The sequence below is a fragment of the Eumetopias jubatus genome, unplaced genomic scaffold, assembly GCF_037043125.1.
Source record: "Eumetopias jubatus isolate StellerSeaLion01/CBP00866 unplaced genomic scaffold, mEumJub1_p1.0 scaffold_15, whole genome shotgun sequence".
NCBI lineage: Eukaryota > Metazoa > Chordata > Mammalia > Carnivora > Otariidae > Eumetopias > Eumetopias jubatus.
Genome location: NW_028274821.1, coordinates 22678454 through 22692502, shown reverse-complemented (window position 1 = coordinate 22692502; position 14049 = coordinate 22678454). Strand labels below are relative to the sequence as shown.

The 14049-nt window shown below is 44.9% G+C and overlaps 1 protein-coding gene across 3 annotated transcripts in view; it reads left to right on the top strand.

The window, feature by feature from the left end:
* The window catches only part of LOC114201431 (transducin-like enhancer protein 1), a 94704-nt gene extending 82118 nt beyond the window's left edge, over positions 1-12586 (top strand). For all 3 annotated transcript variants that reach the window (XM_028094103.2, XM_028094102.2, XM_028094101.2), the window contains 6 exons: positions 3577-3826; positions 5762-6009; positions 9152-9299; positions 10744-10894; positions 11805-11881; positions 12028-12586. In XM_028094103.2, coding sequence (XP_027949904.1) covers positions 3577-3826; positions 5762-6009; positions 9152-9299; positions 10744-10894; positions 11805-11881; positions 12028-12135 — 982 coding nt within the window. In that variant the 3' untranslated portion in view covers positions 12136-12586. The remainder of the gene's footprint in view (positions 1-3576; positions 3827-5761; positions 6010-9151; positions 9300-10743; positions 10895-11804; positions 11882-12027) is intronic.
* Positions 12587-14049: the final 1463 nt, after the last annotated feature.

The following is a 14049-nucleotide window of genomic DNA, read 5'->3' as shown; positions in this document are numbered from 1 at the left end:
CAACCCCTGCATCCCTTATACTTGGTTGTATTTCTGTCTTGTGGATCAGGAACAGACACGTTACAGGCTACAGGTAGTGAGGCCGGGAAGGATGGCCACAGTTAGGCCGGCGAGCCTGGCATCTCCCATACATGTAACACGCGAGTCTGGGCTCTTGACTTAGCTGTGGACCTGGTCCACTTGATCATCAGTCAGGAGCCCTCTCGACTTTTTCTTGAACAAACAAATAAAAACTTTTAAAATTGAGACAGACATACAGAAAAGTGCATGAATGGTGTGTGTATAACTAAGTGACTTTGCACCAAAAGTACTGAAGAAGCCCTTCTTGTGTCCTCTCCAGTAGCTGAGGGGAACCCTCCCTCTGGGTTAACATCACAGATGAATTCTGCCTGTGTTTGAAATTCTATAAATCCAGTCCTTCCGTATGCATTCTTTGGTGGCTGACCTCTTTCTGAATTCAGGCTTGGGAGATATTTATAAATCCTCACTATGTGTTTATAAATTCCCCTTCCTGGTTGATTTTACTTTTCCTGGCTCTTCAATAAGTAGAGAATCTAAGTTTCCTTCTGGGATGTATTTAACGTCGTCATGATACGTCAGCAGCGTGGCCTTTTCTCATCGATATGCTGTGTCTTGTGTTCCTGTAGGTGAGTAATTCCAGACTCTTGTCTGCTCCCCTGATTTTTCCTTCCAGTTGATCCCTCTTTGAGACCCATCAGCCCTTTCTGTCGTTCTGGTTTGTTCATTTGATCAGGCTCTCCAGCACCGCAGGCGGCACCGGCTTCCTGCGAGGCCCCCTGTGACTGATGTATTAACATCCCTGTGCATTTCCCCGGGGACCCAGAAATGTGCCCAGCTTCTGGCAGCAGTTCACTGCTCTGTGAATCAATTTTAAATTTGCCTCAGTATGATGATCACAGACCTCCTGTGTGGTTTAAAGAAGAAGACACCTGGGAGGGAGGCGGGTGTCTTCCAAAAAGGAGCATGCAGCTCTTGTCTACACTTTGTGCGTCTGTTTTAACCTGGAACATTGAACTCAGTAACACTGAACTCAGTAACAAGAGGGTTTCCAATTGAAGCAAGGTAAAATTTTCTTCTCCTAAAAATCCAGAATTGCTAAAAGGGTACCTGATGGAGAGTTTGCCTCCCTGGAGGTGCCCACCTTGATTTATGGCAGACAAAGAAACGGACTTTCACGTGTGTCGTTATTCTCTTAAAGAAAGCTTTAAGAGGCAGGTTCTCCCCCCATGTCAACCACTGTTCTAACCAAATACGTTCCGTTTGATTGTTTCATGTAAACACTCTGGTCATTTCTCCAGCTTTACCTAGTTCATTGTTTGTCATTTTCAGACCCAGCTTAGGGGGTCACATAATTGCTCCTGGACCTTGAGGAATTCTTCTAGAACATGAATAGAGTTAAACTCCAGCTCTTCTCGTCCCATCTTCAAGGGCAGTACAATGCCATTTGATCCCAACTCCGAATATCCCATAATAAATGGCATAGGTTCAATGCGCATGTATTAAAATACCATGTGGGCTTGATATGTTAACTAAAGACACCAAAGGATACTGTTGGATAAAAAAATAAGGGATTTAGTGGCTTGTTTTGATGTAAGGGCTTTGAGCTATAGTTGTTTTGTATATTAATTTTCTAGTACATTCTGTAGAGTTCCCATTATGTGTGCTCAATGATTCAAATTAAGAGGAATGTTAAGGTTTTGGTCCAGCTAGCCATGTAATATTAGTTATTGGAACCAGTTTGTCAGGAAATAGCATATTTCTAAGATCGTGTCGTTTGGTTGGGAGAAGGGGAAGTTCTTTCTCAAGCCTTCATGTATTTGGTATTTTGCTTTCATAGAGTGAAAACAACAGCATATATTTTCTTCTCAAGCTTAGGGAAGTATGTAGGTTTTATGTGCGAGCAGGTTGGAAATCTGATAACCCTGTTTCAGTTTTCAGTTTTGTGCATGCTAAGTTATTTTACAAAATTTGAGTTAGCATTAACATGAAAATTTGAGTTCTGTGTTAATACCCATGGTCTTTAGATCTGTAAAGGGACGGCAAGGTGCCAATGACAAGTTCCATAAAGGGCCCAGACGGATTTATCCCAGTGGGTCACGGACAGGAGGAAACTCTACATACTTCATTTATGTATGCAGACCTATAGAAAAGGCTTCATGTTGAACTTCTAGAATGCCTAGTGTTGGCTTCAGATAGGAAGAAAGTGAAAGCAGTGGTCTTCAAAGTGCATAATTCCATCCGTTTGGATGTTGGGGGTGGATATTAGCATTTCTGCATCTTCCACCCTCTAAAAGTATCTTTTCTTTTGTGCATGTTTTATAATGCCTGTGATATATTAGTGCTTGGGTTTTAAATCATTAGATCTTAAAAGCATACAATATGCTTTAAGATTTTGGGGTGGAAACAAGAATGTCCTAGGATTAGGTTTGTTCGTATTGAACACAGGAGGAAAACAATAGCTTGAAGTAACATAAAAGTTTATTTCTCTCTCCCGTAAAAAGATACCGGCTGTCAGCAGGGCTCTGCATCGTTTGTGTTCCACTTCCTTCAGCAATTGATTTCCATCTTCAGAGTCAGCTTGTGGCCCCCAAGGGCTGGTGGAGCTCCACGGCACCTTGTTCATAGTTAAGGCAGTAGGAAGGAGTAAGAAAAGAGGGCAGGCAGGAACCCCGATGCTCCTCCTCTTTTAAAATTCCTTTTCTTTTAATTAATAAACTTTACTTTTTAGAGCAGTTCTAGGTTCATAGCAAAATTGAGCCAAAGGTACAGAGAGCTTCTGTATCCCCCCCCAGGGCCCCTTTCTTTCAGGTTATGAGCTTAGTGCCACCCAGCAGCGCATGTATGTTGAGCCACGTACATCTCAGTGGTGGGAACGTGGCGAAGCAAAGAGTAGCTTTTCTGCCTTAGATAAAACTGGGGTTCATGGCCAAAGGAGACGGGGAGATTGTTGAGGAGAAAACTTGAAATCTATCATCAAGCTATTTGATGTAAGAGAATCTTTTATTATTTTCTCTTGATTATGCAAAAGAGAGTAAATTCAAGCCTGAAACTGGTGCATTGAGGAAACTGTTTTTGTTTGTCAGTGTTGAAATACACTGTTCACTGTGTGAAATGTAATACGAGTTCTTAAGGGCTTCATCTGAAGCATAAAAAATAATCATTTAAAATTATGCTAAGAAATCATACAATTATACAAGGTACATGGAAGGAGGTATTTTATGTTAATTTGGAAGCGTAGTTAGCACTTTATATGGGATTGGAAGGAATGCTTTATGGAATGGTTAGACACAATTGAAAAATCGTTAAATACTTAAAAAATATAGTTCAATATACCTGTCTTTTGGTACACCCTAGGCTTCCGTTATTATGTATTTTAAATTTGCTCCTTCGGTAAATACTTCAGCTTCTATTGATCTCAAGAAAATCCTAAGGAGAATCGTTCCCTTCTTTGTCTTCCTCATAGATACTGCTGAGCTAATGATCAGCTGCTTTATGATAAATGTTTTCTCTGTCTCCTCTCCTGTCTTTCTCTCCAACCGTCCCCCTCTCCAAAAGTGCATACTCCTTCCACGTTACTGCAGACGGTCAGATGCAGCCTGTCCCTTTCCCCCCCGACGCCCTCATCGGACCCGGAATCCCCCGGCACGCGCGCCAGATCAACACCCTGAACCACGGGGAGGTGGTGTGCGCCGTGACCATCAGCAACCCCACGAGACACGTGTACACGGGCGGGAAGGGCTGCGTCAAGGTCTGGGACATCAGCCACCCCGGCAACAAGAGCCCCGTCTCTCAGCTCGACTGTCTGGTGAGTGAACAGGAACTGGTGCATGAGGGTAATGTGTCCCTGGAGACTCAATAAGGAAATGGCTGTTTGGGCCTGGGTTTTATTCCCATTATGAGGAAATGGAAGCCCTTTCTGTTTCCTGTGTTAGCTAGTTAGCTCCCCCACCCCTCTCCCTGAAATGTGAACGTTTCATTTGTTGCTCTTTCGGTGGTTAAATCCCAGAGTTGATGGATTTCTTTTAAAAAACATTGTACGGTAGTTTACAGAAGCTGTCCTTGTTTGAATGTATATTCAAAAGGGGGTTTCCCATTTAATGAATGAAAGCACAGCGAGGCCTGGACTCTGAGCTCTGCAATCCACCCAACTTTTAATTTCCCTGCAGCCTTCGGATAAATACTGAATAGTAAACATTTGATAACGTGGCATAAAAAAGCATTCTGAACAAGGTCTGTGTTTTCAGGGAGACCTGGGAGGGCTGGCTGGGTTTTATTACCTGAACTTCAGGAAAGGTTAATAGACCACACTGCATAAAAACGGGGGACGGCCGCCTGCAAAACGGGAATGGGGAGAATGCTTTCCTGGAGTACCCTAATCCGCCTGCTCCCACAGTAGGAGAATACCGTTTTGCATTTTTCAGGATCATAGCACATGTTGGGACATGTTCTGATCTCTATAAACTGTGACCCCAGAATTTATAACCCACATACCACTGGCCTGACGCAGAATCAGGGCCACAGTGCCCCTGATATGTGGCACGCCTAGGCTTTGCCGCGGCCGGTGGTGCGGTTTACCCACTGCCTGCCCAGCCACTGCTGAGGATTCGGGAGCCAGAGGTTTCAAAAAGAACAGTGGTGTTTTTGAGATACGAAAGCCTTTTGTTTTTTTTTTTTTTTTTGAGGAGTTACTGATTTACTTTTTAATCACATAACTTTAAAAGATCTCCATTGATGAAATTTCAGTGTGCTTCAACATAGGCTGACATTCTATAATAGTAGGCATATTTTGTGACACTCATCACCTTTTTTGAGATTTATGTGCTTAAAGTTTTTTCTCGTCTTTGAATAATAGGCCATGGTCAAAGCATAGCGAAAACTTCAGTTCTGTCTATTTGGGTTGAAGGATAGCAGTTATTTCCGTCAGGGAGGGAAGGGTCATTTTAGGTCCCACCTTCCTTTTTTTTTTTTTTTTTTTTTCTTTTTCTTTTTCAGAGGTAGGGGCAGAGGGAGAGGGAGAGAGATTTCAGCAGGCCCCACACCCAGCACGGGGCCCATGACCCGTGATCATTACCTCAGCCGAAATCAAGAGTTGGATGCTTAACTGACTGAGCCACCCAAGCTCCCCTCCCACCTTCCTTTTTTAATATGTGCTGGTTTTGATAGAGAGATGCCCTCTTTTATCAATTTCTTTGGACTGAGAGGCTTGAATATGGCAGCAACTGTGTTACCCCTTGAGAAAGCAGCTCTGTTAAAGTCCTAATAAGGAGCCACGTGGCTAATGAAGATTCAGCACAAGCCTTAGATAGAGATTTAAGAGTAATGAAAACCAGAACGTAGGCAGCAGGTCTGCACTTTCCAAATAGTAAATAAGGGTGGGTGATGAGGTCAGAGATTTATAAACTAGCTTTGAAAAGTGGTTTCTTCACAGAGAAATACGTGCACACCTACCTCACATCCGCTGATCATTTCAGTTCTTTCTACTCAGCAGGAAACTGGATGTCTTAGATGGAAAAGTTCCATCTAAGTGTTTGCACATGCCCGAGTGAGCCTCGGAGTTTGTTTTGTTGACTGTTTCAAAGGGGACAGTTACAATTGGAACCCAATCTTTGCTACAGACCTCTTGCTTTGCTGGTGTCCACGAAATACCACTTTTTCAAGTCAAAAACCAAGATAGCAGTTAGCATGGTATTGTTACTGCTTGGTCATGCATCATAGCAATTGAATTATGTTTATTTCACAGAACAGGGATAACTACATCCGTTCCTGCAAATTGCTCCCTGATGGCTGCACCCTCATCGTGGGAGGGGAGGCCAGTACTCTGTCCATCTGGGACCTGGCGGCTCCGACCCCGCGCATCAAGGCAGAGCTGACGTCCTCGGCCCCCGCGTGCTATGCCCTGGCCATCAGCCCCGACTCCAAGGTCTGCTTCTCATGCTGCAGTGATGGTAACATTGCCGTCTGGGACCTGCACAACCAGACGCTGGTGAGGTGAGCAGCTGTGGTTTTCTAGGGTGGGGGTTCCCTCCTTGGGTACCTGGGCCTGAAGACCTCCTGCTTCTTGGGCTGCACCCAGGCTCTCAGCCCATGTGAAGAGCCTCCTGTGTGCCAGGCTTAGACAAAGTGTGGGGTGTCTCCCACACTTTCTGTTTACCTCCCCAACATCCCCATTCTTCAGCCACTTACAGATGCCAGACTTGTTCAAAATATATTCCTAACATATACATACCATGGATTACCTAGAGGTACGGACAGTCCTTAACACTAGGTGCTTTTGGCTTTGGCTAGAACCTTGTTTCTGTAAACAGGAGCCAAGTGATAAAGGGTAAAAGAAAATCAACAAAAGGACATTAGAAGAGGAGATTCCAGGGGCGCCCGGGTGGCTTAGTCAGTTAAGCGTCTGCCTTTGGCTCAGGTTAGGATCCCAGGGTCTTGGGATCGAGCCCTGAGTTGGACTCCCTGTTCAGCGGGAAGCCTGCTTCTCCCTCTCCCTCTCCCTCTCCCTCTCCTTCTGCCTGCCACTCCCCCTGCTTGTGAGCACGTGCTCTCTCTGTCAAATAAATAAATAAACAAATATTTTTTAAAAGGAGATTCCATGAACTTTGCCCACAAAATGGTTTTAAAGTATGCATGTTTCCCAATTACTAAATCAGTGCCGTCCACGGGTCATTCCACCCTAGGAATGAGCCCGGCTTCCTGCAATCTGTCCTCTTAACTGCAGTGACAGCCGCAGTCCTGCCACCTCTGTGTCTGTCCTTGGCTCTGGCCAGTGCCTTCCCTCTGCTGAAATCAAGAGTCCACACCAGAGATGTTACAGAAAAGTCTTTACAAAGGGCAGCACTAGTCAAACATCCCAGGGAAACCTGGTGTGTATTCTGCTTTTTCGTTCCCTGTTTTCTTTGCTCAGAAACGCTCTTCATTTATGGTGTGGTGTTAGGCTGGTGGATGATTTAGTAGGGCTCCTTTGATGCTTTGGGTCCATGTGCCAGAGCGAATGGATGGACTTTCGAAGTCATTATAGCAGCTTCATCTCCCTCCAAACCTCCTCCATAGGAATCCAGTCAGTGTCACTGAGGCGGGCTCTGTCCCTGTGTGTGACTGATGCCGTGACCATTATTTTTCTCTTGTCATGTGCTGGGCAGCTCAGAATGATCACAATGGACACACGTAGCCAGAGCTGACAGCCCCTTCAGACTTTCAGCCTGGCCAGTGTTTGCTGTTTTTTCTATTCTTTTTTTTCTTTTTTTAAAGAAATCTGAATAAATAGCACTTTTAAAATTTTAATGCTAAGGGCTTTTCAAATATTAATCCATTTAATCCTTATAACGTCTGCACTGCTATTGTCCCAGTTTTATAGGTGAGGAACCTGAGGCACAGAAAGGTTAAGTCTGCCTGCCTGGCTCACACAGTCGGGTGTGGGGGAGATGTGATGGGGTGCAGGCATGCTGTTCTCATGTCTGTGCTCCGAACCCCTGCTCTGTGCGGGCCCCCGGGAGTAAACACCTGCTGGATATAATGGGGTAGTGCTTTTATGAATGTCTTGCCCACTTTGGGTTGGCCACATGTGGCTAACGGCTACTCTGTATGAGAGGGTGGCATGGAGTATGCTGAGTATCTCAGTATTTACTGAGACCCTGCGTGGTCTAAACCTACCTTCTGGGAGCCTAAGAGTAGCGCTGAGATTTGTGGACAGAGGGATGGAGGAACATCCACCAGGTGCCTGAAGTCCACAGAGAAAGGCATTTGTAGTCAAGGAGTATTTCATGAGTTCTAGAGAAGGCAGAGGTGAAATGCAGAGAGGTCATTGGGTTTCCAGAGCAGTCTGAGGGAAGGGATAGCAGAACTTTCAAAAGATGAATCTGGGACTTCAGTAGTCCCGCATGACCTATGGGGAGTCTTGGAGGGAAGTGGGGCTGGTTGGGGTACGTGTGCCTGGGATGGGGTGGGGACAGTTGGGTGCGTGCAGGAGAGAGAACCAAGATGGACATTCAGAATAGCTTTTGGAGGAACAGTTTTTGAAGTGATAGTTCTTGTCTCAGAATTCATGGCAAGGGGTGCTTTTGTCTGGTCTTACACGCTCTTTAAATTCTAAGCTCAGTTTAAAAGTTTGGAGTTCTGCGGGAACAATAAGGTGAGGGGGACCTAGAGGAAGGACAGACGTAGAAACGTTGGGTGTTGAAATTCCCAAGCCACTCTAATGAATCCCTCCTGGTTCACCATAGTGACTGGGCCTGTTCTGGTCACGTCCCTGCTGGCTCCCTCTTGGCATGCAAAACCAGGTCCAGATCCACAAATCACCAGCCCTGCAGTGGCTCACCTTGGCCTGTCCCTCAGCAAACCCCCCGCCTTTGGTCTGGCAGAGCATCGGCACTCTGCAAGTCCCTATTGGTTGGTTGGTTTTGGTAGTGTTTTTTGACTAAAGCACAAGAGTTCCCTTTAAGAGAACAACCTTAGGGTCAGCTTCAAGGCAGGGTCCCCGCTGAGGTGCCCATGGGTCAGCCTCAGCAATTAGCTTTGTCTCATGCTGGCCCCTGAATCAGGAGGCCAGCATGACCCTTTGTCTCTGGGAGTCCAGATTTCCTAATGCAGGGGTCTTTCTAATACAGAAAGCAAGGTTGAGTAAATATGTGAGCTCATGCTTTGTTGCCATGAAGGGCATTGCTGTGTGGATTCACTCGTGGAAAAGTAAGTGCTTCTGGACCCTGAGCTCGTAATGTCGTGATGCAGGCCTATATCTTTCTTTACAGAATATACCTGGGATTCTGTGTGTTTGTCCTCCCCCGCCACCCCCCCCCCCCCCCCCCCCCCGCCTTCAACACTCAAACACTTTTCCAGACCTGGGAGGAATTTTCCCTTCCAGACAGATTTGTAAGAAGAGCTATAAGAGTGTATTTTACTCCTCCCATGTGATGACCTAAAATGGCATTCCACGTCTTTAGCACTTGGACGACGAAAAAAGAAAAGGAAAATCTGCAGGTGCTATTCCCTCCTCGGGGGAAGGTTAGTGTGATCTTGCACATCAGCAGACACTGAAGAGATGACACACGCACACCGAGTCCAAAGCTAACAACACAACAGTGTTTACCTTGAGCTTGGGCAGGAAATCATTATTCAATCTGGTTTGTTTTATCAGGCAATTCCAGGGCCACACAGACGGGGCCAGCTGTATTGACATTTCTAACGACGGCACCAAGCTCTGGACGGGCGGCCTGGACAACACGGTCAGGTCCTGGGACCTGCGCGAGGGGCGGCAGCTGCAGCAGCATGACTTTACCTCCCAGGTGACGGGCTCCCCACTCCCTGCCCCCCGGCAATCTCTGATGTGGTCTGCGTGTGGCATCCTTCTTCCTCCTTCACACCCCACCATAGTAAGAACAAGGCAGATAGACCAGCCTTGACTCTGAGACGCTGATTTAAAACAAACAAAAACAACCCCCACAGACAGACAGCATCCCTGAAATGCTTAGAGTGGTTTCTAAAACCCTATCGGTGAAGACCTATTAGTTTTATTTATGTACGAGTCCACTGAAGGAACTTATTCAGTGAAGAGCCTACAGTTTGACCTGTTGGAACATATTCCCACCGTCCAGCGTGGGGGTGAGAGATGATTATTTGATTCACATATAAAGAGAGCTTGAAAAATAGGCAGGGTTATCACGAGGAGTCGAGAAAAAATCACCAAGCCCTGAAAGTTAATTCATTTCCCTTGCATTAGGGGGCTTAAAAAAAAAATGCGGTGGTGTCTCTGCGGATGCCCATTTTCTTATTCATCCCTGGGAAAATGGACTCGTGGCTGACTAGATTGATGGAGGTTTGAAATGATATGAAATGGCAACTTTGTGGATTGTGGAGATGAGTTAGATGTCAAGTGTCTGAATCTAGACTTGTTTTGGGGAAAGATGGTGCCATTTTACATGTCTTCTGTGGGTGGAATTGTTCTTTTGATCATTACTTGCATACAGCTATGCATATTACTCAATTTCATGTCCTTGTTAATCTTTTGTGGAGTTTCTTAGAGTCTTCCTCATTCCAGCCCTTTTCCCAGTATAAGCTAGGGTACTGTTTTTGGTCTGCCTTTTTTCAAAAAAAAAAAAAAACTTTTTATGGAAAATTTCAAATATACATGAGTGCAGAGAACGCCCTAGCATACATGGAAGTACAGAGAAGTGTCCAGTAAACTCCACTTGCCCATCACTGAGCTTTACAGTTGCGAACCCATGACCTATCTCCTGTATCATCCCTGCCCCCAAACACTGGATCATTTTAAAGTAAATCGTATTATTTCATCCACAAGCATCCCAGTTAAGTATCTGCAAAAGACAAGGACCACACTAGAACATACATACACACACAGATGTCCTTATTCTTAAGAATAATTTCTTGGGGGCACCTGGCTGGCTCAGTCCGTAGAGCATGTGGCTCTTGATCTCGGGGTCGTGAGTTCAAGCCCCACATTGGGGGTAGAGATGACTTAAATACGTAAAATTTAAAAAAATAACTTCATCACATGTGATGTACGTATTCCAAGCTTTCTGATTGTTTTCATAAAGATGTTTAACACTTGGCTGGTCTGTGTTGGGTCTCTTGTCTTGTGGACTATACTGCAGTCTGGAGTTTGCTGATTACATCCCCCTCTCCTTGCTGTTTTACCCCCATTTCTGGTTGCCATTTCATTTCTCGGTTTATTGGGCAAAATCACTAGTGAGCCTGTTCTGCTTCCTACAGATCTTCTCCCTTGGATACTGCCCAACTGGGGAGTGGCTGGCCGTGGGCATGGAGAGTAGCAATGTGGAAGTTCTTCACGTAAATAAGCCTGACAAGTACCAGCTGCATCTCCATGAGAGCTGTGTGCTGTCCTTAAAATTTGCTTATTGTGGTGAGTTGAGCTGAAAGGAAACTGGAGGACACCAATGGCCTCAATGGAAAATATTTCTTAAAAAAAAAAATACAGTAGAGATCATGTCTGGAAAAAATGTTCTCTGAGCAACTGGATGCAGTAATTCTATTGTCTTAATATGTCCCTCAGAGCATAGTGACATCCGTTCAGCCTATTTTCCTAATGTGAGAATAGTCAGCAGGGATGCAGTTGCCTAATACAAGGTTTTGACACAGATTTTTTTTTTTTTTTTCTTAGGCGGGGGAGTCTGGAGCAGAGGTGGAGGGCAATTCGTTACCACTCTGAAAGGGGGCAGGATTTATAGAAGCCTGGGGCAGCCACGTTGGAAGTTCTTAAGAGACTGAGCAGCATAGGGAATTAGGATCAGAGAAGGGCACACTCAGCTTGCCCCACACTGTTATACACTCTGCAGTGAAAATCAAGAGGGAAGAAGTGCACACGGGGTCAAATATTTGTTCTTGAGATGGGTGGAGGGATGAGTAGCTGTTAGTCACTGAGCCCATTCTATCTGGCATTTTACTTAAGTTCGTCATTTAATCCTCCCCAGTCCCAATTTCATCGTGAGGAAATGGACTGAAAGGGCAGCAGCTTCATCGAGTCAGTATTTAAGGACCCACTGTGTGCTGGGTGTGATGCTGTCCCAAGTGTATCCGGTGGCTCGTGGGGCTGACACGGTCCCTGCTGCTGCTGAGACAAAACCCAAGACCACAGATGGCTCACAGTGGAGCCCCGATGTAAAGCCTGCTCTCTCTCCTCCTGTCCTAGGCCAAGCCCTTGGACATGATAGTTCATGATTAGAAATGCTCTGAGTTTGATGAAGTCCAGGTGGCTAATAGTATAGGAGGAATTTTTAATCGTGTTCACCTCCATGTTCCTTTGCTAACTCTAGGTAAGTGGTTTGTAAGTACCGGCAAAGACAACCTCCTCAATGCTTGGCGGACCCCCTACGGAGCTAGTATATTCCAGGTAAGTAAGCCAGTGCTCCTTACCCAGAATGACCGTTTGATCAGGGCATTCTCCATGACTCCGGCAGTGAAGGCACCTCGGGGAGGAGCAGGGCCCCTGAGCAGCTCTGTTCACGTTAAGCCTGCGCCCACTGTTTTCTCTTCCAGTCCAAAGAGTCCTCGTCCGTGCTGAGCTGTGACATCTCTGTGGATGATAAGTACATCGTCACTGGCTCAGGGGACAAGAAGGCTACAGTCTACGAAGTCATCTACTGAAAACATGATGTGGTTTAACGTTTAGAGTTGAATCGGGCCAAAATGTTTTGAATTTGTAGAAATAGAAAAGTTGTAACTTTAAAAGGAAAAAAAAAAACAACCACGAAAACCTGTTTCCAAACCTCGACACGAAACTACTTTGAGTCTACAAAGAGGAGGCGACGAATCCATCCACTGAAGGTCCCCCATCTACCTAGACCAAACGGAGCACCAAGGCGGAGTGGACAGAGGGGCAAGGGGAGTAGGCAGAGCCTCTTCCTTCCTGTGTGTGTGGTCTGCCGAGGTGACCTTCCTGTTCCTTGCAGTTCCCCTCACCTTCTGTGCTTGGTAGAGCAGTGGTGTCTCCAATGAACTTGTTTCCTGGTTTTGCATCTTGTGAAATGTTTTTTTGTATTTTTGTTGAAGGTTAAACATTTGTATAAATTGTAAATATATTTGGTTTATTACAGTAAAGGCTTTAGTACCAATAAGTGGTTTTCCCTTTCCTTCTTTGTTGTTTTTATCAAAGCGTTGGGATCACTCATGTGGGTTTTAGAAGCAAAGTCCACACATGTGCAGAGGAAGTTTAAGCATGCACTTTTGAATTTGCAAATAGATTAGGTTGTGGGCTCGCACTGCACTGGCACCTAATCAACACTTCTGAGTTAGTGGGAACTCAGGACCAGAAATAGTCAGTACTTGAAGGTTTACTCATGACACTTTTATTTGGGAAGCTAAAATAACTTCATCAAGATTCATGTTTTTTTAAAGATACTCTTGTGATTGGAGGTCAGAAATTAAAGCTCTGCTTTTTCTTGGCAATTCCCTGGGAGACAGAATATCCTCTTCTCTGGGAGAGTCCAGCATCTTCAGATCTTTTATTGTCTCCCTTGGCAAGCGTCACATCTCTCAAGACATGTGGGTGACTTGTGTTCAGTGTTGGGATTGATGATGTTCACAAAGCTGTGGAATTCATTAACCTGTAAAAGAAAGGTGGGATGCCAACTGGTTTTGTCTCGTTAATACTTACTTAATCTATTATATGGGTTGACCTGAGCCAGTCACACCCAGCACTGAGCCCCATTCTTCTCATTAAGGCTTTCCCTGCATCTTCTAGCCATTGCAATCTCTCATTAGTCTGGTCTTCTTCCTGGTGGACAAGCTTTTATTAATTTGATCAGATGAAACCTGTAACCCTGGGCTTTTAATAAATTGACCATGTATGTTTCCTCCCGAAAAGGCTATATGGCTATCTTTGTATACCTGTTATTTACTGTTATATTTTAGAAAATAACAGTTAATATTTTTAAACCACGTTTCCTGGCTATTTAAAAATAGCACCTAAGGAAGTTCTAATGTTCTTGTTTTCTTAGGATCCAGCAAGTTGTTGGCAGTTTGTCTTAATATTTTTCATTTGTTATCTAGGCCTTCTTGTTTTTATACATTTAGCAACATTATTTTGTTTGCTTTTTGCCAAAATAATATTTGTTTATGCAGAGAGTTTGTTAAATATTTTCTCTTCTCATTAAGTGAATGGCAGAGCCCTAATTACTAAGGCTGATTTCTTTCTCATCCCTTCCTTGTATAATGAGGTACGTTTCTATACTACAGTCTCTTATGGCTTATTAATATAGTATTTATCTTTTCTGTTGTCTCTCCTTTCCTGCCTGCCTCCCTTATTTTCTGTAATAGGAGGGGAGAAGTTACGTTGCTACAACAGAGATCCACCAGTACAGTGGCTTAGATACCACAGGGGTTTCTGTCTCCCCTAGAGACCCAGACCAGCAGTGTAGCTCTGTGTTTTCATGCTTGCTTCCCTTGCCCCCACTTCTAGCCAGCAGTGGGGAAAGTGAAAGTCCAAGGAAACGGATGTCCTTGCAAGCAGGTGACTGAAGAATCTGGTCATTATTTCTATTGACTGGGACTTAGGCGGGA